Consider the following 24,319-nt stretch of genomic DNA (forward strand, 5'->3'; position numbering starts at 1 on the left):
CTTGTTTATTAAATTATTTATACCAAATTCTCTAATGAATGAAATCTGAAGACTTTTTGCACTGCAAGTGAACTTCTCATAATAAGGGATGTCTTCACTGCCAAATCACATAAGAGAATGCATTTCTTTATTTTTTTAAATGTTCTTTCTTTGAATATCTTCTTTCTGTGTAAAATTTTAATAACTTGTATTAGTGTTTCAATTTGTGGGGAACTTTTCCTAGCTAAAGAGAATAAATATATCTATCAATGAGAAGAAAATTAGCTGCACCACTCAGGAATCTGCTCAGATTACAGTATTATCAAACCTGTTCAGGTCCCTTATTCTTTTTAACAAAGATATAATGTGTGGACAGGTGTACAGAGCATGTATTATACCTGTAACCAAGCATCTCTGAATAGTGCCTGTAGATTCATATTGAGAAAAAGCAACGTGTACATGTTTTATCCATTTAATGAAGTATCCATTTTGAATGGCTTCATAAGTTGCTTGGCTTCCTCTTAAAATTTGTACACCCAGCATTTAAAATTTTTACATCGTGTGAAAAACATCTACTACATTTTCTGTGATGTTCTGAATACTTCAGATTCAAATGTTGACATGTTGTTAAAAGACAGACTAACACACCTTATCCATAACAATTTGAATGAAAATGTCCTGGTCACATTTATCTTGCACAGAATAAATGAAGTCTGTTTTTAGGACATTAAGATTTTTTGCATTGTGACATTATTTTCAGGACACTTTTTAAGCATATTTGAACCCCCAATTCTCATTACCATTTTTATTTATTAAAAACGAAAATTAAAGGCAGTACCAAGGAAGTACTCCTGTGATGTTTAAATATTTACAAATTAAATAATATATCATACAGACCATTTTTTTTTTTATTATTATTTATTTATTTTTTTTTGCATTGAGGTTATAATAACTGGGGGGGGGGGGTAAAATGTGCGTAACTATCATGAAAATAATGTAAAAAACAAAAAAAAACCACAAAAAAAAAAAAAAAAACCCAAAACAACAACATCAAAACAAAATGACCCTTAAAAGTGGGTTCATTTATATATATAGAAAATTTTACTTCCTATTAATATACAGAATTCCTATATTATTATTATTATTTTTGAGTAAAATATAACCATGCCATTTTCTTGACAGGTTTTGTGAGAATCACTCTAAATGTGCTCCTTGTCAAAACTGTCAAATAACAGTTCTAACAACATACAATCATAATTGTAATTATTATAAATCTATGTAATGTATTATCATTTTTATTAAACTGTCTTATTGATAATGAATTATTTGTGTGGCAACATGTGGCATCATCAACTTAAAACAAGTATCTGGGTCTTTGTATTGCAAAAGCAGTCAACAGTCGCTAAACATCCCAAAATACAGTGGAACTGTGGAATTATCACAATAATTTGACAAATGATCTGTAAACATTTAACCCAACCACAGTAATACATGTCCATTATTAGTAGCACTGTTCAGGTGTAAAAAGAAATGTGTCGTATGAATACATGAAATCCGGAGGTGACGTGGTTGCTGGTTGATTGTGTTTTGTTACAACAGCGCCATCTGGTGATTTTAAGACTGCAGCACAAACTGTGTTACATTGCCAATGTTATATTGCTTCATTTCTCCAATGATTGTTTTCGTTAAAAAAAACACTGTTCCCCAAATGTGTAACAAAACTGAATATATGTAACCAAAGGTTTCACTCCACAGCTGGCTGAAAGATGGTGAAAGTATAAAGTTAGTTATAAAGTTAAAGTGAGTTACATAGAATGTTTTTAATATCCAATCACACTTTGGAAACATTTTCAGTGTCAAAGACTGATTGATTAGTTGTTTGTGCAGATTTCTCCTCTTTGAATTCTGTTGTATTCCTGCAGGTGAATGAACAGTGGTGTATATTTTAAATTTGACAAAAGAAGGTTTACAATGGGCTTTAAAACCAGAAAATATAAATAGACCCATGTATTTCAGCTATAGGGGAGACCGGGGCTAGTTGTCACAAGGGGTTGTCACAAGGACATAGCCTATACATCTCACTAACTAGGATCTAAGGTTCTGAGTCAAAAGCCAAGTACACAAATGTTTGTTTTCACTAGTAGTGGTTTTGTGTGTTCATTTCAAACACCCAGTTCAAAACACTCTTAAATTAGAATAATTTTGTGAATTTTGTCCTTTAAACTAACAACGGTCCTGACAGTGAGAAGGTCAGAGATGTAGCGTATTTAATGAACATAGTATGGAGCAGAGACAACATAGCAAGTTACAGCAGAGAATTGAGTTAAGAAAGAACATGAAGCAACAGTTAAACTCAATTCAAACACTGCTTTTTTCCTCAGGCAATGACAATGGTGGAAATGTTCAATATCTCCATAGCCAAAACTTTAAGGTAAGCACCTTAACAGACAGCTATAGCCCTGGTCCCCCCTATGTATGAGGAAATGGTAAATGCATACCTTGGCTCTAGAATGGGACAAGGATCTTCAAGAGAGAGAGAGAGAGAGAGAGAGAGAGAGAGAGACAATGTATAAAAAATATTTAGACATTTTTGTATTATTTTTAAACCATAAAAACAGAACTCTACCACTGAGATTCGTTACTGATAAGAGTTATGTGCTTTTTCTGTGTGTGGGCATGGTGTTTATTCAGCAAACTTAAGAGGGCATATTTAAGGTCAGAACGTCACATAGATCAACATTAATCTCAGTGCAGTTCTTTCCTTTTCTTTGCAGTTTATGTGACTGTTTGACACAGTGGCATTTCTAGTCTTTTAGCAGTACTGGGGCACAGGTCCCCCATGAAGTAAAAAAAGTGTACCAGTTTATTGCAAGCCCTTTTGACAATAAATCGTGTGCAGGACATGAATTATAGATATCTACAGTTCAATTTACACTAGTTCAAATTCTTGACATCTGCAGTGGAATTACTACCAGTGAAAGTGCTAATTTTTGATATCAGTAATTAAGTTTGCACCAGTAAAAATTTTAATTCTTGATATAAAAAAATGACGTCACCTGCAGCAACACCCATTCAATTGATAAACATAATTAATTGATATTAGTAACTGCATGTTAACTAGTAGAATTTCACAATGATCTGCCAATCACTCCTGTTCAAAATGCAATTTCAGATATCTATAATTATTGTCTTACTAGTTGAAATTCTAATTTCACATATCAGCCGTGTTCTAACTAGTAAAAATAATTTTTTTATATCAGTAATTCATTTGTTACTAATTCAAATGTCCATTCCTGATACTGACAATTGAATTACAACTAGCAAAAATGCTAATGTTTAAAATCAGTAATTTGGTTTTCACTAGTGGCAATGTCAATTTCAGATATCTGTAATGTGATTGTAACTAGTAAGAAAGCATTTTAAGATCTTTCATTGGTCTTCAGTTTATTGCCATCTGAAATACATTTCCAGATATCTGAAATACCAAATTTAACTTGTTGAAATACAAAAAAAATGAGCATTTTCACTAGTTGTAATCCAATTGTTGATATCAGTAATGCATATTTAACAATATATTTACTGATATCTAAAAAGGGTATTCCACAAGTAATTGGCATTTTTTGACATCAAGAATTAACGTTTTTACTACTGCAAAGAACTACTTTTACTGCTAGTAATTCCATTGCTGATATCAAGAACTAATATTTTAACTAGTGAAAATTTAATTATAGACATGATGAAATGTCAAAATGGCTTGCGATATCCTGTTACTGTTTTACTGACTGAGAAACCGCTCCAAACAACTCAAATTATCATTTCGAATGATTCAAACTCAAGCACCGCTAGTTCAGAATTATGGGATACAGAACATCATTTCTGAACTTCTCAAGGAAAATGTTTCTCAGGTCATCACACAAGGAATTATCTGTAAAATTTTACTGAGGCACAGGCAGCAGAGTCTTGCAATGCCCGTGGTTTGACATAAAAAGCTTGTGCTTGATCTCATATACAAACTTACCAACATCTGTTGGGGAGATGATAGCCTCCTCAGAAAAGCCCAGTGACAAAGCATAAGATCTGAATTTCTCAACTATCTCTGGTCTTGGTGTTGCTGACCGTACTAGGAACAATGTTTTTTTTTTGACAAATTAGCATACTTTATCAGTAAGTCAATGACAGCATTGATGATGATATGATTTACAACATCTGTACAGACTTACCATAAAGAGCTAACTGAGTATACTCTTTGTCCATGTTCTTATATTTAAGGACCAAACTATAATCAGTGTAATTGGTCTCCACCACTGTGATGTCTTTGACTATTTTGTGCCCTTCAAATGACAGAAAAGTCAACATGTCATGTTATTTATTTTAAACTAACTATTTGTATTCCTAATATTCATGTATCAGTTTAATTGTCTACTAAGAAGTAAATATTAACATAAAGAAGCAAATATTATCAATTAAACAGTTCTATACTATAAAGATAATGTATAAAATGTCAAAGCTAAAACCTATGTGAATTCAATTGAATTGTAGTCATTGTATTTTGCATTATATTGTTTCTATTCTATTCTTTCTGGATAGATTTCTGGATTCTTTTCTGCTGAGTACTCGGTTTTAATCTATATAGGAGGGGTTCTCTTGTCAATTCTGAATGTTAAATCAAATGAATGTCTACAGATGATATGAATGTCTCTTGAGACTTACATATACGGACCATTCAACCAAATTGGTTCAAACTCAGAGTGCCCTATTTTCAGAGTGATAAACGCAGTGCTATGCCATAAGTCATACCCGCAAAAGCCAAAGTCAATGGGCATGGCCATGAAGTTTTGGTATTTTCATGCAAGCATGCGCTAAGTCTAGGTGCAAGTGGGTTTGGCGAAATTGCTCACGCAAAGCACTAATGGGCTGGGTCAAGTGCAATTTAATTCTGAGGTTCTTCTCCGGCATGGTCTGTGTCCTATTATATAGTCCATTCCCTGTCAAGCACCAGTGATATAAACAAAGAAAGCACATTCATAAGAAGTTGGTAGTGTAAATGGACTGCATGCAATGAATTAGAAGAGTAGAAATATGGATGTACATTCTTTTGTGCATTAGCTGCGTCCCTGTTGAATGTCAGGCACATTTCTATGACAGTGACATACTCCTTTTATATGCATGGGAAACGTTGAGCGATAATATTACATTTATTTTAATAAATTAAATAAAAAAAAATTGAGTTTTTTTTAGAGACCACATTCTGTGAAAACTCTGTGAATTTACATAAATGCACAACCCAAAAATAATAATAGCCACATAATATTGGGGTTGACACTCCTAAGAAAATATCATATTTAAATTTTATTCTGTCTTATTTACATTAATAAAAGCGGCACATGCTGAGCAGCGCAGCAATATGTTTGTTGTTTATCATATTACAATACAAATAATTTTGCCTCGTCTTGCCAGACAGCGAAAGATGCATTTGATTAGTTCCGGTTTCCTACCCTCCCCCTCTGTGCAAAACATAGCTGAATGTCAAACCATACTTTCCTTACAAGCCCTATGGATGTGTGTGAGGTGAAAGTGCAGGTGCATTCTTAATTATCTCCAGGTCGGCCTCAGTAATACGGGCTGATGAACATGGCTGTCTCTTCCGTTTTTTCCCCTGTAGCGCTTTACGGTTGATTTAAAGATGGCATTGCATGACTTGATGATGATATGTTAATGATGTGACAGTTAATCCCAGCTCTGAGACTCATCAAACTTGCTTCACTATATTCATGTCTGGAGATAGTTTGAACAGAGGCATAAAACTCTCGCAGAGTAGGCGATGGGCACATTAATATAGAACGGTGATCAAACTGACTGGAACTACCTGTACATTGAACGGTTTAACACAAGCATTTCAGTCAATCAGAATCGAGTATTAGAATAGACCATGTTATAAATATATATATATATTGTACCATATCTTAGGTACACATATCTAAAGTACAGTTAGTTTTCATATTGTATTTTTAGACTTTTTTGGAATGTTTTTCCTCTCTCAAAATGTGTCAATGCCGGAACACAGAAATATACTATAATGCAAAGGATTACATGTATATTTATCCATTAAGAATTAGTTTCCATACCCCCTCTAAAGATTATTTTATGATTTTTTTTTAGAAGATTTTCACAGCCAAATCAATTAAAAAAACAATTTTAACACATTTTAAAGTTCCATTTGTAAGACTGATTAAAATTCTCTGGAAAATACATACATTTCATCATACTGTTTTGAGAGTTAATGATTGATGCAATTGAACATATTTTATTTATAATTTTGTTTTCCGGTAGTGATGACAGTACTTTGTTGGAAAGGTTATATCATATTCCCTAAAAATTCATTTCTTAATCTTAATAAATAAAATGTTTTATGTATAAAATATTACAAACGCAAATGTTTTATTATAAAAAATATTAAAGACACTACTTTTGAATTGTCATTAAGGTAAAGGACTGCTTTACTCATACAGCTTGTTTTCCATACAGACAAGAAATAGTTTAAAATAATAAATAAAGTGGCTTCAGTTAAAAATAATAATTAAAAAAAAAAAAATAGTAAAAGCTCAACAATAACATTACTATTAATCCTTAGCTCTCTGACTTTCTATGCACTAATGTATCCTCAAAATGTCTGTAGATCCAAATAGATCAATGCAAAATAGATCCAACTTCTTAAAGAAAAATACAACCAGAAAGTGCATCCTTGTCCAACATGGGCATATGATGAGTAGTTTGATCCCATAATTTTTACGTAAATAGGTTCCAAAGTCTGAAAATCAGAAGCTTTGAACAGTTAATTAAATATTAAATCCCAATATTTTAGATTACAACTCAAAAGTTTTTATTTTTATTTATTATTATTATTATTTTTTTTAATTGCAGAGAATGTGTTCAGTAGTGCCAATTTTTAAAATTACGCACTACATTTTCAAACTTTGGAAGTCATTTATTTTGAAATGATGTGATCTAAACTACTTACTGTATGGCCATGATGGACAGGGGTGTAATCTCACTTCCTAGTCAAAAATGCAGGAGTATGGCTAAACTTTTGCTCAGCCAATGGACTAAAAACTTTTATGTTTCAGTAGTGATGTGAAAACGTGGAACAGCATTTTAAAATAAAGTTGAATTATTTAAAAATGAAACCTTTAATAGACTTAACATATTTTCCTTTCATTTTAAAATAAATACAAAATATATTTTTATCAACACCTAATTAAAAAAACAAAAAGATTATTTTCATAAGTTACAATTTATTGGTTAGGGTTTGGGACAGTCACTACCTCATAGAAAGTACTTTATAAATTATATTGTATATATTTAGCTTATTATTATCTTCATTTATGCACTGGGTTTAAATAAATCATAATATATTCTTCTGAAATATCCAATATCTGAATTCTTAATTATTTTATAATAGTTATTTTTATTGTGGGACCGCAGTTTGAACTAATTTGGTAGAATGGCCCATACATAAATTTACAAGATTTACACAGTTCTGACTATGATTGTAGTAATCTTGTGATAAGAAAAGACCACAGAGATAACTGAGAGGGAAGTGCACCTTACTTTTGCTGAAGTAAGTGAACTCTCCTGGAACATCTGTCTTCTCATATGTATAAACACTAATGGCACATCCAAATGGTCTGTCAGTTCACATATAGAGACTGGTTAGCAAAGGGTTCAGATATTTAAACTTATTTCCCCCCTCACAATACCATATATATTTTACACTTAATATGAGATTCTGTATTGTAATAATGAAACAAAATATTAAAATAGTGCACCTCATTGTCCACATGGTAAGATTCGCATTTCCATGAACATTTGGTACCACAGAACCTTTAGAAACCTTTACTTTGTTTTTGAACATTGCAAACAAGGGCGACTCATCTGCAAGTCCAACCCGGTACCATTCACCTGCAAACTGGTAGTAGAAGTAAACAGAGACAGGTGGCAGTTTTAGGGCCCCAAGTGTAAAAAGAACATCTATTAAATGTACAACAAAACATTTCAATTTTTAGTCTTGTAAATAAAGTATATGGCGATCTTGAAAAAAAAAAAGACTATAGATTTCAAATATGCTATTGTGAAATGTTGCAATCCCAACTGCTGTTCGACCTCTTCGCCTTTTGCTTTTGAGTTAAAAATGATCATAACAGTTTTTTTATTTTGCTGTGCTATCTTCTCACAAGCCCACAATTGCATGACATGCTGTGGACATACAGATTAAACCAAAAGGTCTATTAAATAGAAAACATGCATAATGCATAAACTACATTTCCCAAAACAGCCACACAACCCAAAAGACTATCAAAATCTCATCATACTCACTTTCTCCAGATCAAAGTTTGGTTGAGGTTCAATAGTATGCTGTGTGTTGAAACTGTTTGCCAGCATCAACATACAAATCAAAAGTATTAATACCAGAGCCATGTTGAAATTTCAAAGAGTTCTTATCTTATATGGAAAAACTAAAGAACACAAAACTAATGATATTGCCACAAAATGGCCGTGAAGCGCCTGGATTTTATATTTGCCAACGCAAGGGAATGTTTGTGAAATGCTGGAAGCCAGCCCCTAACACACAACCCATACAAACTCTGGCAGTTAACTGGAAGTGATCAATTTAGTCTTTTCTAACAGCAAGGCTAAGGTTTTCAATGCTACAGAATCTGACAACAAATCAACAAAATACTGAAGACATTATTGAAAAAGAACCAAGATGACAACAAAACATATATTTTGTCAGACCTGCCAGTGGTGCATTTTATCAGGCAGCAAAATGCACTAAACATTTAAGGATATCGCACACATGTGAATGTACAACTCAGCTTAAAAATGTTGCTCTACAATGACAGACTGTGAGTGTAAAATGGCCCTGGACTTTGAACTGCACTGGCCCACCACAATCGGCCCACATACTCAACTGCCAACACAAAGGTTACATCAACAATCTAAAAAAATAAAATAAAATCACCATTGCTCTACACTAATGCAGAGCAGCGTCCCAAGTTCTAAAGAACAAACTCTGTACACTGATATAGGGGCTTTAAAGACCACATACAGGATTGTAATGAAAGAAAACCACTGATATTAAACCCCAAACCTTGAACTGAACATATATGGTATAATGTCTGAATACCTTCTGAGACAGAAAACTGGCTGGCTGTTTTTCAGGCAGGGCAAGTTGGCTTGCACATGCTTCAAAAGATAGCCGAACACTTCAAACAGCAGCAGGAAATCTCTGGTAATGAGACCACACAAGCTGTGATAGATCATATTAAACAGCATTCCAATATATACACTCACTGAGCACTTTATTAGGTACATCTGTATATCTACTTATTCATGTGATTATCTAATCAGCCAATCGTGTGGCAGCAGTGCAAGGCATAAAATCATGCAGATACGGGTCAGGAGCTTCAGTTAATATTCACATCAACCATCAGAATGGGGAAAAAATGTGATCTCACTGATTTCGACTGTGGCATGATTGCTGGTGCCAGACGGGCTGATTCGAGTATTTTTGTAACTGCTGATCTCATGGGATTTTCACGCATAACAGTCTCTAGAATTTACTCACGCTGGTGCCAAAAACAAAAAACATTCAATGAGCGGCAGTTCTGCAGACAGAAACGCCTTGTTGATGAGAGAGGTCAACGGAGAATGGCCAGACCGGTTCGAGCTGACAGAAAGGCTACGGTAATAAATTACCACTCTGTACAATTGTAGTGAGCAGAATATCATCTCAGATTGCTAAACATGTCCAACCTTGAGGCAGATGGGCTACAACAACAAAAGACCATGTCGGGCACTTTATTAGGACCATAGTGTTCAAAATAAAGTGCTCAAGTGAGTGTATATACATTACTGTGCAAAAATAATGCCATAAATAGTTTTAATTTATAAATTAACGTCATACAAATTCCAGTAAACATAAAGCTAAATCAAAATTTGGTATGACCAACTTTGACTTAAAAACAGCCCCTGTTCTCTTAGGTACACCTTGACAGTTTTTCTTAGTAGCTGGCAGATGTTCCAAGCTTCTCGGAGAATTTGCCACAGTTCTTCTATTTAAGCCGTCTCAGTTGCTTCTGTCTCTTCTTGTAACCCCACAGAAAGGGAGAAATAGAATTTTTTTAAAAAATAAAACCACTGACCGTTTTTAATGTGGTATAATGCATTACAGCAAACTGCTATTGATGGAAAATAGGCAAAACAAAGAGGTCAGATGTTCTGAGGGCACCAAGAAAGTTGAATTTATTTTGAGTAAAAATTAGGAAAGATCCTTGTCAAAGTTTTCACAGTGTTGGGCTTGTTCGATTTATCAGGTTTCATTCATCTGCATATTCAAAATAATCTCTTACAAAACACCTTTTTAATTAAAAATCTTATTTGGCATGTCATCTACTTTGGCATTACTGTTATTGTTCTTCCTTGTTGTAATTACACAATAATGTATCATTGTACCACAGACTCAATACTAGAAGCATTATGTGCCTTCTGACAGTCCCATTTAATTTCGCTAGCTCCTTGAATGGAGTAAGGGATGGACACGCACACACACAGGAATTTTAGGCAGGTGCATTTTTGAGGTTAGAAAAAAGTTTAGTTGACATATGGAAGTATGAAAGCACACACAAGTGGCAATAAACAGCTTATATTATGTTTATAACAATACATCTACAGAATATGAGATGTGTATTAATTAAATCTGATTGTTCTATTTTAAAAAAGTAAGGTTACTGCCTTGATACAGAAAAAAAATTGAGAAATTGAAAACTATATTGTGAATGAAGCTTATGTAAACTGGATTTCCATCAAACAGTGTGTGTCAAATCAATAGTTGTCCATGCACATTCTGTTCAAACCAATTAAAAGAATTACATAGACAACATAAAATTGGTGCATCAACAGTAACAGTATGTGAATAACAGTCATTTGTTAAAATTCCTGAACATTGCCTGAAACGTATCACATCAGCCACTGCACATTGATTCAATATCAAATCAACATTAAGACAACAGGGATGTTATTGATCAAATATGCATACATATTTGATCTGTAAACATTGACTCAATGTCAAACATCATGCAAGAATTCCAGCAGGTTAATGCAACTAGTTCATTAATTACAATAATTCTAGGAGAAAACTTGTTTAGTGTTGCCGAGTTCCCTTGAAATGGGCTTGAATCTCCTCCAGAGTTTTGCCTTTGGTCTCAGGGACAAAGACAGCAGTGAAGATGACATTGAGTGCACACAGTGCTGAGAACATCCAGAATGTTCCTGCACTGGTTATGAGATCCTGAAAGAGGCATAAGGCTTATAAAAGCACTTTCAACTCAGAACTTGTTGCCCAAAATAATTCAATGCATTTTCACTATATTTGAATCAAAATATTAATCTCACTGCATTACAATAATGATGATCTGACAGTCCAGGGCCAGTGTCAGAGACTTTCAGGCCAGTTGACAGAATTGTGCTTATGTATTCATAGCTTTTGTGGAGTTAACTGTCAGCTCACCATGAGGTTCTGGAAGGTCTTGGTGACAATGAAGGCACAGGTCCAGTTGGTAAGCACACACAAAGCACTGCCCAATCCCCTCACTCGTGTGGGAAAGATCTCTGACATCACCAGCCATGGAGTAGGACCCCAGCCAAGAGCAAAGCCTGATGAACACACATATTGAAGCTACTACACTAATAATAAGAAAACACTTCCTCGTTTGGAAGTCACTTTGGATAAAAGCATCTGCTAAATGACCAAATGTAAATTTTAACCAAATACAACAGCAAATCTTAATACGGATTTTATAGGGTATGAATAATTCATGTGCAATGATAAGTTTCAGTTACCTGTAATGAAAAGGCCCATGCTTCCCACAGCAAGCCAGGCCAGGTCTGTATGGGGCTGCTCAGCCAGAGGACCCTGAGCATCTGTTAGTACACTCAGTAGCGAAGAGTTAGTATGCTTCATCACAGTCAACTTGAAATACACCCCAAACACTGCTTCACTAATACACATGGTGACACCTTGTGGGAGAAAAAACAGGATAATTCACTTTTTTTTTTTTTGTCGTTTTTCAACAATGGAGTAAATATATATAATTCCTTAAAGGGATAGTTCACCCAAAAACTAACATAAACGAAGAATTTTAGAAGAATATTTCAGCTTTGTAGGTTCTCACAATGCATGTGAATGGTGACCAAAATTTTGAAGCACACAAAGGCAGCATAAAAGTAATCCATATGACTCCAGTGGTTAAATACATATCTTCAGAAGTGATATAATATATGTGTGAGAGAAACAGATCAATATTTAAGTCCTTTTTACTATAAATTATTCTCCCTGCCCAGTAGGTGGCGATATGCACAAAGAATGCAAATCGCCAAAACAAAAGAAGAATGTGAAAGTGAAAAGTGGAGATATATAGTAAAAAAGGACTTAAATATTTATCTGTTTCTCACCCACACCTATCATATCTCTTCAGAAGACATGGATTCAACCACTGGAATCTTATGGATTACTTTTATGCTGCCTTTATGTCCTTTTGGAGCTTCAAAATGTTGGTTGAGCTGAGATATTCTTCTAAAAATCCTTGTTTGTGTTCAGCAGAAGAAATTCATACACATCTGGGATGGCATGAGGGTGAGTAAATAATGAGAATTTTCATTTTTGTGTGAACTATCCCTTTAACACATGGGGCTTATAAAAGATGTTTCTACCAGACAAGATGAGGAGAACTTTCCGTCCAGCCCTGTCCATGACAACGGCAGCAACAGCGGTGAAGACCACCTGAGTGGCAGCCACAATTACAGTGGCCACATCGCTGCTCTGTGACAGAAAAAAAAAGAATATTGCACTATGCATTTAGCATGAACAGTAAAAGGTTCTCTTTATGGGAGAAATTAAAAAAACACTTACTTTGAAATGAGCCTGCTCAAAAATAGTCTCTGCATAAAACATGATAGCGTTAATGCCGGTAAATTGCTGGAAGAGCATCATCATAATGCCCACCCCCAACGGCCTATAGACACCAGGGTCCTTCAGATCAGCCAAACTGAAGCTCTGCTCCTGTAATCAAACAAATATTACTTACATCTCAGAAACTTATTAGGAGTACATTCCTATACTACTCATGTACGGTGACATTCCACATTAACATCACAGCTGAATTTTGCCTGTGAAACACCAATCTGTTTTTGGATGACAGTGTCAAAAATCAAACTAAATCTGACATTTTCATTTCTGATTTGGGCCACTTTCATGTGTGGAAATAAATTGGATGCATATCTGATTTTTTTTTAAATGTCATTCAAAACTTTTTCTGCTTGCTCGATCAGGCCAGTAATTCATATTTTCACTTGCCCCACTCAAATTGTTTTTTTATAAATGTTATTTTTAGCAATGTATATTTTTATATATTTGAGCCAGAAATAATATCATATATTTTCTTTAAGCTTTCTTTTCAAAAACAAAAAAACTAGCTTTTCTGAAAAAGGATAGCATACAATAGAAAACAGATTTTTTTAAAACTCATCTTACTGCTGCTTCCAAGGCTATCAATGTTATTCTTGCAATTTTGAAAAAAACTCATTTGTGGCTCAAATAAGCAGCAATCCTTATTGTTGAGCACTGCTTGCGTTTTTTTGTAAGTCTATCCAACTTATTAGATAAAAATGCATGCTTGATTTACCTAATTAATATTACAGTGTTAACAATTTTATTTCAGTGTTTTAAGCATACGGGCAAGTTCAGGAGTGCAATCTTTTCAGACATGTGGCTGATAAGACCACATTTAAAAGTGAACAAAACTGAAGGAAAAAAATAATCAGATTTGAGCAGAAAAAAATTTAATTGGGCACTGTGGCTAACGGTGTTAACGTGGCCATTATGTACATTTTTGGGGACAATGCACACTGTAAAACTGTAAAACAAAGTGCTGTATTCAGAAACAGAACTGTTATTTATTAAATAATAATGCTATGGCAAAGTGAGGTAAAAAACATAACCACTGCTCTTACATACTCTATTAAGAGAAGATAAAATAGATCAAATTGGGGTTAAATCAGACATGTGTGATGTCTAACTTCATTTTTGTACGCTTCCTCTGTTCTGGCACACTCCCAATCTACTGGGGCATCAGGGCCCCTGAGAAAGCGCAAAGCCTCCTCTGCCTCTCTCCTCTTCCCCTGGGAGAGCAGGAACCGTGGTGTCTCTGGCATAAAGCACATAGACACCAGCATCAGTGTGGGAGGGATGGAGGAAGTGATGGCTAACCAGCGCCAATCCAGGAACAAACCTGAGAAAATAAAAGGCAATTTTGCATGTGTATATTAATAATTTGATTTCTACCTAAGTTTACAAAAACCTATTTGTTTCTGGGTTGAAGTAAGAGTTAAAGCTGATCTGCGTACTTTTCTCGATATCAAAATACTTTCTCCTACCCCAGATTAATATGCAGAGACAACTATAGTTTATAGGTTGATTTCTCTAAAAAGGTGTAAACACTGTGACACTATCAAAACATTGTGCTGTTTATTTGTGCATTCAAATAATTTCAGCTGAAATTAAACACTTCAGCTTAAAAGAATGTCCCGGGTTCAATATAGTTTTTGTCATTTTACTTTGAAGAGATGCACCGATACCAATTTATGATGACCGACAGAAGCACCTAGTCTTAAGTATCGGCCGATACGAGTACCGATACGAGTAGTTTGCATTTGCATAAGTATGCTAGGATTAAATGGTTTAAACACCAAAATGTTTCTCTGTTTTCAAACAGGTCTTAAAATCGCCATGCACAGCAGGTGCAACCACGTCATTATGTTTCTGTACTTGTACTCTGATATATTAACCTTGTGCGACCCTGCGTCCACATGCGACGTTGCATTTTGGCTTTGCTATATGCAATGCATTATTTAATTTCATTCAAACCGACTGATCTCAGTTCAGAAGACTCTGTGCTGTCATAAAATGGTTAAACTTTCGATGAACAGAGTCATGTGACAAAACGACACAGCGGAGTTTGTCTTTAAGAGAAACACCAACAAAACTAAAAAATCTGGTAAGAAACCTAATTATGTTTTTACACTGAAATCTGTTTGAGTCAAAAGATTAGATTCTCTAGTTTTATCCGATAGGCCATTTTAAAGATTATAGCAATTTATCACAAAACGCCACGCTGCTAAACACAATGTACACTATAGTGGACAATAGCACAAGGTTTTCATTGGAAATTCTATATTTACTGTGCATTTTTACATTGAGAAAATAATTTTTGCTTTCAGATGCTTTATATGGAGTTAGAATGAAAATAGGTACATTTCAAACTGTTCTGCGACCAGTGCAGACAGACAGCACACTGGAGGTTAAGTCATTCACTAAATAGGGTACAAGGGAGCATCCTGAAGCTTTCCTTTGAAGCCAAGTGCATTCAATCCAAATTTCCTATCAAAAGTTCAGTTTTAGGCTGCAGATGATGTTTGGACCACTCAACATGTTTGGCAAACATGGGACAATGGTAATCAGTACATTGAATCAGAATTTACATTGTATAATTTTATTTTAACATGGTTGGCAGTGATTGGATGATGCTGGTCATTACTTGTATCAGAATTAATTATGTACATTTCTGATTGGTAAAATGCTTCATTATATCCATACATTATTATACATTAAGATTGTGTTGCCAAAGTAAAAAAAAAAAATATATATATAATATATTATATGTAATATAAGTCAAATCAAGCCAAATAATTTGTATAGTTTTTTTTTATTCTGATTTTCCCAATACACATTGTTCCAAAGCAGCTTTACAAAAAAACAGCTGTCATGTCTGTAACGTCTCAAAAACACGAATAACCAACACTCTTAGAAACATAAACAATTTGATACAAAAAAATCTGACTTTCTATTGTTAAAAATTAACACAACTTGGTCCCACTGTCCACATCTGAAGACATACATTTTAAGGAAAACTATTTGCTCTAGATTTTTTTTTTTTTTTTTTTTTGCATGTTTATTAGGTGTTTCTAAAGTATACCACACAACAACTACCAACGCTGTCTGTGCACTTATACTGTCTCCAATCATTCAACTCCTGTCACGACCATGTAAAACCAGTAATCTTGTCATGACACACGCAAAGATACCAGGAAGGAACAAGACATAACTATCCACAGCACGGCACAGATGTTGTCGATAGAGCTTAACTTGTATCGAACCCCGAACATTATTTACACATCTAAGGATATGTTATTCTTGAGGTTGGACCTCTTCATCTGTTTAATTGATATAAATAGTATAATAAATCCCACTATAAATCACTAAAGGGTTAGTGCTAGCTGCACTGGAAAATAGACATTATATGTGAAAGATCTGGCTTATGTCATTGAAAAAGTTTCAAATGTGACTTCTGACTAAACATTAACATCTTAAGCAACAAACTGGAAGACCTCGGTTACTTTCAAAAGCACTCAAATTTCATAACCAGTATGTCATAATTCAGTCACAAGTTTGAGGTAATACTCTACCTGCTATATAGGCACCCATAATGCCCGTCACCACCATAAGTTGTACACAGGATCCCATAGTGCCCCTAACACGCTCATGAGCCATTTCAGAGATGTAAAGCTGGAGAAAAAGAGAAAAACAAGCCAAAAGATGTGAACAATCTAAACTCCCATTGAGTTTGGTTAAAAAAGCAAGGTATCCTTTTAGTCTGCTAACCAGTAAAAAATACTATAGAGGTGAATTGTAATTATGTTACATTTGGCCTACAGTTCTCAACAACAATAATTATTAATTCATTTATAATTTATACTTTTATAATAAATACAAAATCAGTATGATCTAATTCTCTCCTTATATTATTTTAGCGTAAAGTGAACTGAACTGTTTCAAATCAAAAGGCCCATTTGACAATAAATTGGCAATACTTACAGGTACAACAAGAGAAGTCACTCCACTGGCCAGACCAGTGAGCACTCTGCCCACGTAAAGCATCCAGTGGTTCTGAGCGGCGATAATGGTAGTAAACCCAAAGATGAATGGTACTGCACAGAACATCAGGCTCAACTTTCGCCCGATCCTGTCCACAATCCATCCTCCCATGAGGCCACCCAATGCAGCACCAATTGTCACTACAGACTATAAAACAGAAAAATATAGTATTATAATATTAAAACCCTAGGTTTCAGTATCTTGGCGGACAACTGAAGGAAAAATTAGAAATAGCAGTGTGAAAAACGTAATGTTCACAGCTTACTTTTTGTAATTAAAAAACATCTGATCAGCAACTTGCATCACCTCCAATGCTAACTCTATGACAATGTAACATCTGGGGAACTGAAATTAACATGCACTGCTTGCATTGTGCTGCAGTACTGACTTAAATGCAATAGTTTAAATGGGTAGAAGAATCACAACGAGAAACAAAACAGGACCCAAAACATTCACAACCTACTGTATGGTCCCCACTTATACAGAATTTGTAAAGCACCTTACCCCAAACCAGGAAGCTTCTTCTGTGCTGAGCTGCAGTCTTTGGTCTTGGATTCTGCAGAGTTCTGGTATAGCAGGAGAGCTGTAGCCCAGCACAAACCCAAAACTAAGGGGTCCCAGAACTGCTGCGAATGTGGCAATGTACAACTTCCCATTTCTAACTTTACTGTGTAGAGAGACAGAGAGAAAAAAAACAAAACAAACAAACAAACAAAAAAAAAAAAAACATTCAGACTAGTTATGGAAAGCTGCCAGATTCCTTTAATCTGGCAACATACCGTAAGGAGTAGTTCACTCAAAATGAAAATTCTCATCATTTACTCACCCTCATGCCATTCCAAATGCACATGACTTTCTTCTGCTGAAGCTTTTTAGAAGAATATCTCAGCTGTTTGTCCATACAATGCAAGTGAATGGCAAACAAAATGTTGAAGCTACAAAAAGCTCATAAAGGCAGCATAAAAGTAATTTATATGACCCCAGTGGTTTAATCCATGTTTTCTGAAGTAATCCAATCGGTTTTGTGTGAGAACAGACCAAAATATAACTCCTTTTCACTGCACATCTTGCCATTGCAGTGTCTACGCACGATCATGATTTCAATCTTGATTACACCTCCTAATGCTTGATGCATGCACGCTAAATGATGCTATAGGAAGTGTAATCGAGTTTAAATCATGATCGCCAAGGAAACTGCTGTCAGGCTGTACAGTAAAAAAAACAGAGATATATTTTGGTCTGTTCTCACCCAAAATTTATTAGATCGCTTCTGAAGACATTGATTAAACCACTGGAGTCACATGGATTACTTTTATTCTGCTTTACGTGCTTTTTGGAGCTTCAAAGTTCTGGTCACCATTCACTTGCATTGTATGGACCTACAAAGCTGAAATATTCTTCTAAAAAACTTTGTGTTCAGCTGAAGAAAGTCATACATATCTGGGATGTCATGAGGGTGAGTAAATGATGAGAGATTTTTTTATTTTTGGGTGAACTATCCATTTAATATTAGAAAATATTCAAGCATGTTGTTAGAGTACACAATATAGTAGTATAATAAATACACTTACAAAAAAGTACCATGATATGGCACCATGGTAATACCATTTTTGCACATGTATATTTGGTAATACCATTTTATAATTTTTAAAGGTAGTTGCCTTCCATGTCTATTAATATGCTAATTACTCACTATCATGGTATTCCCATCTGGAACATTAATTTTACCATGGTACTGCCACAAAACCTTTTTGTAACATGTCACTGAATGAGTTTTAAATGTTAATGTAATTATCCGTCATCACAAAATGCCCTAAAAGTGACATTAATACTCTTAAAACACTTACTCCAAATATGAGTCCTGCTCTGCTCTGTCCTCTATTCTTTGTTCGTCATTGACCAAGAGTGGTCTGGTCTCCTCATCATGATCCATCTCGTCTTCACTTGCAAAATGTCGATTTAGCAGCTCATTTATGATCCCCAATGATAAAATGCCATTTATTTCATGTCATACATCACAATTGCCAAATGCATGAAGTACAGCCAGTGCAGTTTTAAAGCCTTTATATTTCAGCATCCCGTGATACACAAAGTTGTTGAAAACGCTGAATTCAGTAAAAATACTCTCATTGAAATCAGCTGATGTGCACGCTGACAGTAATAAAAACACTTCCGCCATTGATTTCAAAATAAGAGACCCGGTCTTTTATTTTGCTTTGTGCTTTCATGCACGCGCACACAAAATAAAGATTTCACTATATATTCAACACACTGTAACAAAACCATAAAAATGATTTCATTTATGTTTTTGCACATTTTTGCACACAGAATTTAATAGAACATTTAAAACATTAATAAACAAGTTTTTGTAGGTGAAGTTTTTTCTTCTTTTGCCATTAAATTCTAGTGACGTTTACTTGTTTCTCTTGTCATGAGCACACCTAATGTTTGGGATTTGAAATGTGCATGTATGAGAGAGAGAGAGAGAGAGAGAGAGAGAGAGAGAGAGAGAGAGAGAGAGAGAGAGAGAGAGAGAGAGAGAGAGAGAGAGAGAGAGAGAGAGAGAGAGAGAGAGAGAGAGAGAGAGAGATTAAATAACTTGTGAATACTCATAATGTATCAGAAAACATAAAATGTGTAACTTTTAATTTAGAAGGAATCATTCTCTTTCATGTCTGATTCAAGCAAGCAGATCTCCAGGGATACTTCAGCAGTTTTCAGACCCCACAATATAAAGGGGAGCTCATAATAAAAGAGAAAGCAGATAGTCAGTAAGGAAACAATTGTTTATAATAAGTAATACCTAATAATCCATCATAGAGTCTAACTGAGAAGCATACTTGATCTAGTTATGAAGCAGGTGTTGAAGCGATGTCCTGGGCCCAGTTTGAGAAGGCTGTGTCCTGTTTTTCAAAGGCCATACTCCTCCAGCCACACCTGGTAGAGGCCAGCCAGAGTATATACTGGACTGTATTCTGCAGTACTCAAAAATTATTTGGCCCTGAATATTAAAAGTGTTTCATATTCAACCTGCCTGCAGACTCAGTTCTATGTAGATCGAGCAGAAGCATCTCTTCAGCAGTGTGATTTTCAGTCTGCAGCACTAGATTACAGACATGCATGCAGTCTATGAACCACAAAATAAGGTTGCCTTCATCTACAGGTACAATAATTAATTCACAAGCTGTTAGGAATCAGATTAGAGGCTATATACATATCAAAATGTAACACTTAAAAGTTAAAATATATCACTTTTGCAGCTCGAAAGATTGAAATAGTTTGGTTGGAAATTGATTATATAACTGAAGATTGATTTATTTGTTCAGATCAGTGAATTTGTCAAAACGTATCTAGCCATACAAACTGAACATATTAATCCTCAATGTTAGCATGCTAATTCCTGTAATCCTAGAAATGCAAATGGGTAGCTGATTTGACATGTTAAAGAGTGACAGCAAAAAATGCTAAATGAAACTTCATCATAAAATCCTAATAATATGACATAATATTAATTGGGAGAAAAATTCTGTTGTCACATCACAGGACTATTTAAAGGTGCACTCAGTAATCTTTTTCTCATGAAAAATGTTAAACTCCTAAAGACACTAATTGTAGTTTTGCAATATATGTTGGAAATTATGAACACACATTATAATAAAGACTCCAGACATATCAGTAACCTTATAAAAGCTGTTTTATTCTACATGGAGAGGGTCCGCACATGTTAGAATCACATGACCAGCCGAATACTACTCACTTAATCTCAGTAACTGCCCTGTTATTTGACACTTTCACTCATTGATTAAAGTAATCATGGCTGACTGTGAATACTAAATTTCTACAATAGCATCTGAAACTGAAAACTATTGATTTTAAATGATGCTGCATCAAAGCCGCTAGGTGTCAGTGTAAGTGCGAGGTGTTGTTTTTTAACTGTCCCCTACAGGGCCAGTGTCGTTATGATGTGAGGATGTTCCTAGAAGCTCTTGAGTCTTTCACAAAAGCTGCAGAACTTAAACCCAGCTTCCAGCCTTATCACATGAAAAGGTTAGTTCAGATTTCAACAGATGTTCAATCTGATCTTCAATTCATGCACTATATGCAAATCAGTTCACTTCTGTCACTATGCTAATGCAGGCCAGTAAATTTAAAATGTGTGATTTATTATTTGATTTCAAGTGATTTTGTGCAGTGCGCGTGTGTGTCTGTGTGTGCGCACGCTGTGTATTTTTCCCCTCAGGGCTTGTCGTAGGTAAGATATGTCAATGCGCATCAGCTATGCTTATTGTCAGTGTTTAGTTTTAGTTTTGTCAGCAATCTGCATCAAATAAATGAAGAAAAAAGTTCTGTCTATCCTACAACGTGCATCTGTTGATTTGTTATTATTTATTGCACAACACGAGCACTATGCAAATACTTAGTAGCAGCTGTTATGTTTTGCATTTTTCCCATGCTGACGTAGTGCTGTTTAGGCGGAGTAAAGTTTACATATGTAGCTTGAACAGTCAGATGCATTTACACTTGACCGATTTTCATCTGGAATGCGTCTCAAACCACCTCCAGAGTATTTATACCTGTCTCGAATGCATTTCAGTGGGAATTTACACTTTCTCTTTTTAAAAACGCATGAAGTAACCAAGTGTAAATACCCACAAAGATTTGTCAGATGCAGCTGACTTAAAGGGATAGTTCATTGAAAATTATGTCATCATTTTCTCACCCTAATGTTGTTCTAAACTCGCATGACTTTTTCTTCCATTGAACCCAAATGGAGATGTTAGACAGAATTCTATGGAAAAAGATGCAATGAAAGTAAACTGTGACTAAGGCTGTCATTCTGCCTAACATCTCTTTTCAATTTACTGAAATTGAATTTTGGCTACAACAAGGTTTGGTGAACACAAGGGTAAATAAATGATAATAGAATTTTAATTTTTGGGTTAACTATCTCTTACAATGGCCATCTAACCAGCATGAAAATTCACCAGCAGGTGGAGCCATATCCTCTCCCTTAACTTTCTCAACCATCACCAAAAGTCCAACATTACTGAGTGCTACTGCTTCTTTGACTGTAAAACCACAATGTTTAATCTTCCTCTTTTGCAGAATGTCAAATGCACAGGCACATGATTTCCCAACCTTCTTGCCTTATGTTTCCTCATAGCTTGGCTTGTGTGAGTGCTCAGGGCCGATACTCTTGACTGTCTTCGGCTGGTATACTATACTATACTATACTATACTATACTATACTATACTATACTATACTATACTGTACTGTTTCGGTATTTTTTGGTACATTGTTCCACCTGCTAGACCAGCCTTAAACCAGCACTAACAACCATGAACCAGCCTGGACCGGAATGGAAATTCAAGCTAGTCAAAACTGGTCTTTTTAGCAGGGATATGCACTAGAACCATCTACTTTTATATTCATAGGAGATTCTTTCTAACCAAAGTGACAATAAAGTGCACATTTAATAATTCTCCTCATGGGGGGATTCTGTATCGGCGACTGAAAGACTTCACTGCTGCTATCGAGGACTTAGTGCTTGAGTTCTGTGGAGATGGAGAATAATTTCTCAGGGAGAGATGAAAGAGGACTCTGGGCATTTAGAAGATGATGTCAGCTGGTGCTCACATACAACGATTTTGCAGTTCAGTGTTTCTCCAAGGGTCTGTTCTGTGAAGCAATAATATTTTTATCTAAGATATCCAAAATCATGATTGGAATTTAAATGCAATGATAGAAAGCATGAAAGCCTTTATTTGTTGTCCTCAAATTGAGTTTATTATACTGTTATGCTGGTTTAGGTGGTTCCGTTGCTGTTGTGTTTGCTCCCATGATGCTCCTTGTCTGACATTATGTCCTCTGTGACCACACAGTTTGTCAAATGTGATCTTATGGCAAAGATTCAAGCTCACAGTCTCCAATGATTCAAGGTTTGTAAATATTAAACACGCTCATAAAGAACTCTCTGAGAAATATGTCTTTTTTTATGACATCAGAACATTTTATAACAGTGTTATAATAGTGAGTGTAGTTGTAATGATACAACTAAATCAATGTTTAGTTTCAAGAACATAATTTCTTGAATGGTCTTCTGCTAGAATTAGCAGGATGGCCCTTACCAAGGATGACAGCCAATCACAAAATTTCTCTTAGGCTTTACTAGCTGAGGATGGACCAGAGCAGAAGCTGAAACCATTCAAAGTGGACTGCAAGCAAGTCAAGAGAAAACAACTGGTACAAATGCTGGTTAACAGCAGATCTAGAAATATCAGATCTATTTATAAACAATTGCTTGCATTTGTTCATTAATAGTGTTTAAATGCTGAGCACTACAGTGTTATACCCTATTATGATTAAAACTTTACCCTTTATCAGTACCCTATTTCCACTTACTCTACAATTCAGTACAATTTGCAATCAATAACTAATGTTTTTGAAAGAGATTAATAATTCTGTTTGCTGAAGCAGCATTTAATTGTTCTGCAACACAGTGAATAATGTTATTTAATGTTAAAATTATTACTGTTTGAAATAACTGTCTTTACCTGCGAAGGCACAGGCGATTTTTTAGAAGACATTTCTCCTTTCTGCTAAGAAAACACTGTTACCCCATCCTTAAGAAATCATTCTGATGTGCTAATTTGGTGTTAGAGAAATGTTTCTTATTATCTTAGCATACTTGAAAACAGTTGTGCTACTTAATGAAGTGTGGAAATTACAAAAAATATCTTTGGGTTACTGAGGTATTAAGCACAAAAGTCGAATTTTGGTTTCAAAAATGCCCAAAAGACACACCTTTATCTAGAAACTCAGTCTATTGTTATTTTGAGTGATGAAGGATATTCTGTGTGTGAGTGAAGAAAACTGGACCCAACCAATTCAATCTTTCAAAAACATAAACAACTTTTGAATGGTAATGTAGACTAAAAGGTTAGGGAGATTTGTTTGATTTTTTATTTCAGAAAATAAAATAAAAAAGTAAAAAATTTTTATTGTTTCTATGAAAAAAGTATGCAATAAATAACAAATTAGTTGCTCCCATTATATTTCTTTCTTTATTATATCATTACAGTTAAACGTGTGCTTTCTCAGAAAGGCTAAATCTTTTAACTTGTGACATTAATCTCTTCTGTTTATGGTGTCAGTTGAATCAGGCTGTAAAAAAGCCCTGCACCAGAGGCAGACCCTGCACTATGACTGGCCCCGTCTGGCCCCTGTCACTCTCAGCAATTCTGGTGACTGGCTAATCTGTTTCACTCATAACACTATTAGTCCAACAGCCT

The 24,319-nt window shown here is 34.9% G+C and overlaps 2 protein-coding genes across 3 annotated transcripts; both read right to left on the reverse strand.

Moving 5' to 3' along the window:
• Positions 1 to 437: 437 nt before the first annotated feature.
• On the reverse strand, positions 438 to 8,574 carry lcn15 (lipocalin 15). 2 transcript variants are annotated; one of them, XM_051677677.1, is made up of 7 exons: positions 8,353 to 8,574; positions 7,806 to 7,945; positions 7,588 to 7,664; positions 4,200 to 4,310; positions 3,998 to 4,099; positions 2,478 to 2,502; positions 438 to 1,738 (listed from the first exon to the last, which is right to left on the reverse strand). In XM_051677677.1, the coding sequence occupies exons 1-7, from the start codon at positions 8,452 to 8,454 to the stop codon at positions 1,594 to 1,596; spliced, it is 702 nt and encodes a 233-aa protein (XP_051533637.1). In that variant the 5' UTR covers positions 8,455 to 8,574; the 3' UTR covers positions 438 to 1,593. The 2 variants fall into 2 exon arrangements, with proteins under 2 accessions (XP_051533637.1, XP_051533646.1); XM_051677686.1 differs by lacking the exon at positions 438 to 1,738 and adding an exon at positions 1,781 to 1,895 and having other exon boundaries at positions 8,353 to 8,571.
• A 1,681-nt stretch (positions 8,575 to 10,255) lies between these two features.
• slc2a8 (solute carrier family 2 member 8) lies at positions 10,256 to 19,200 on the reverse strand. Its single transcript, XM_051676334.1, has 10 exons — positions 18,874 to 19,200; positions 17,531 to 17,693; positions 16,967 to 17,173; positions 16,558 to 16,657; positions 14,113 to 14,324; positions 12,947 to 13,096; positions 12,748 to 12,856; positions 11,878 to 12,054; positions 11,546 to 11,691; positions 10,256 to 11,326 (listed from the first exon to the last, which is right to left on the reverse strand). The coding sequence occupies exons 1-10, from the start codon at positions 18,957 to 18,959 to the stop codon at positions 11,180 to 11,182; spliced, it is 1,497 nt and encodes a 498-aa protein (XP_051532294.1). The 5' UTR covers positions 18,960 to 19,200; the 3' UTR covers positions 10,256 to 11,179.
• Between the last annotated feature and the right edge of the window lie 5,119 nt (positions 19,201 to 24,319).

The sequence above is a fragment of the Myxocyprinus asiaticus genome, chromosome 3, assembly GCF_019703515.2.
Source record: "Myxocyprinus asiaticus isolate MX2 ecotype Aquarium Trade chromosome 3, UBuf_Myxa_2, whole genome shotgun sequence".
Classification (NCBI taxonomy): domain Eukaryota; kingdom Metazoa; phylum Chordata; class Actinopteri; order Cypriniformes; family Catostomidae; genus Myxocyprinus; species Myxocyprinus asiaticus.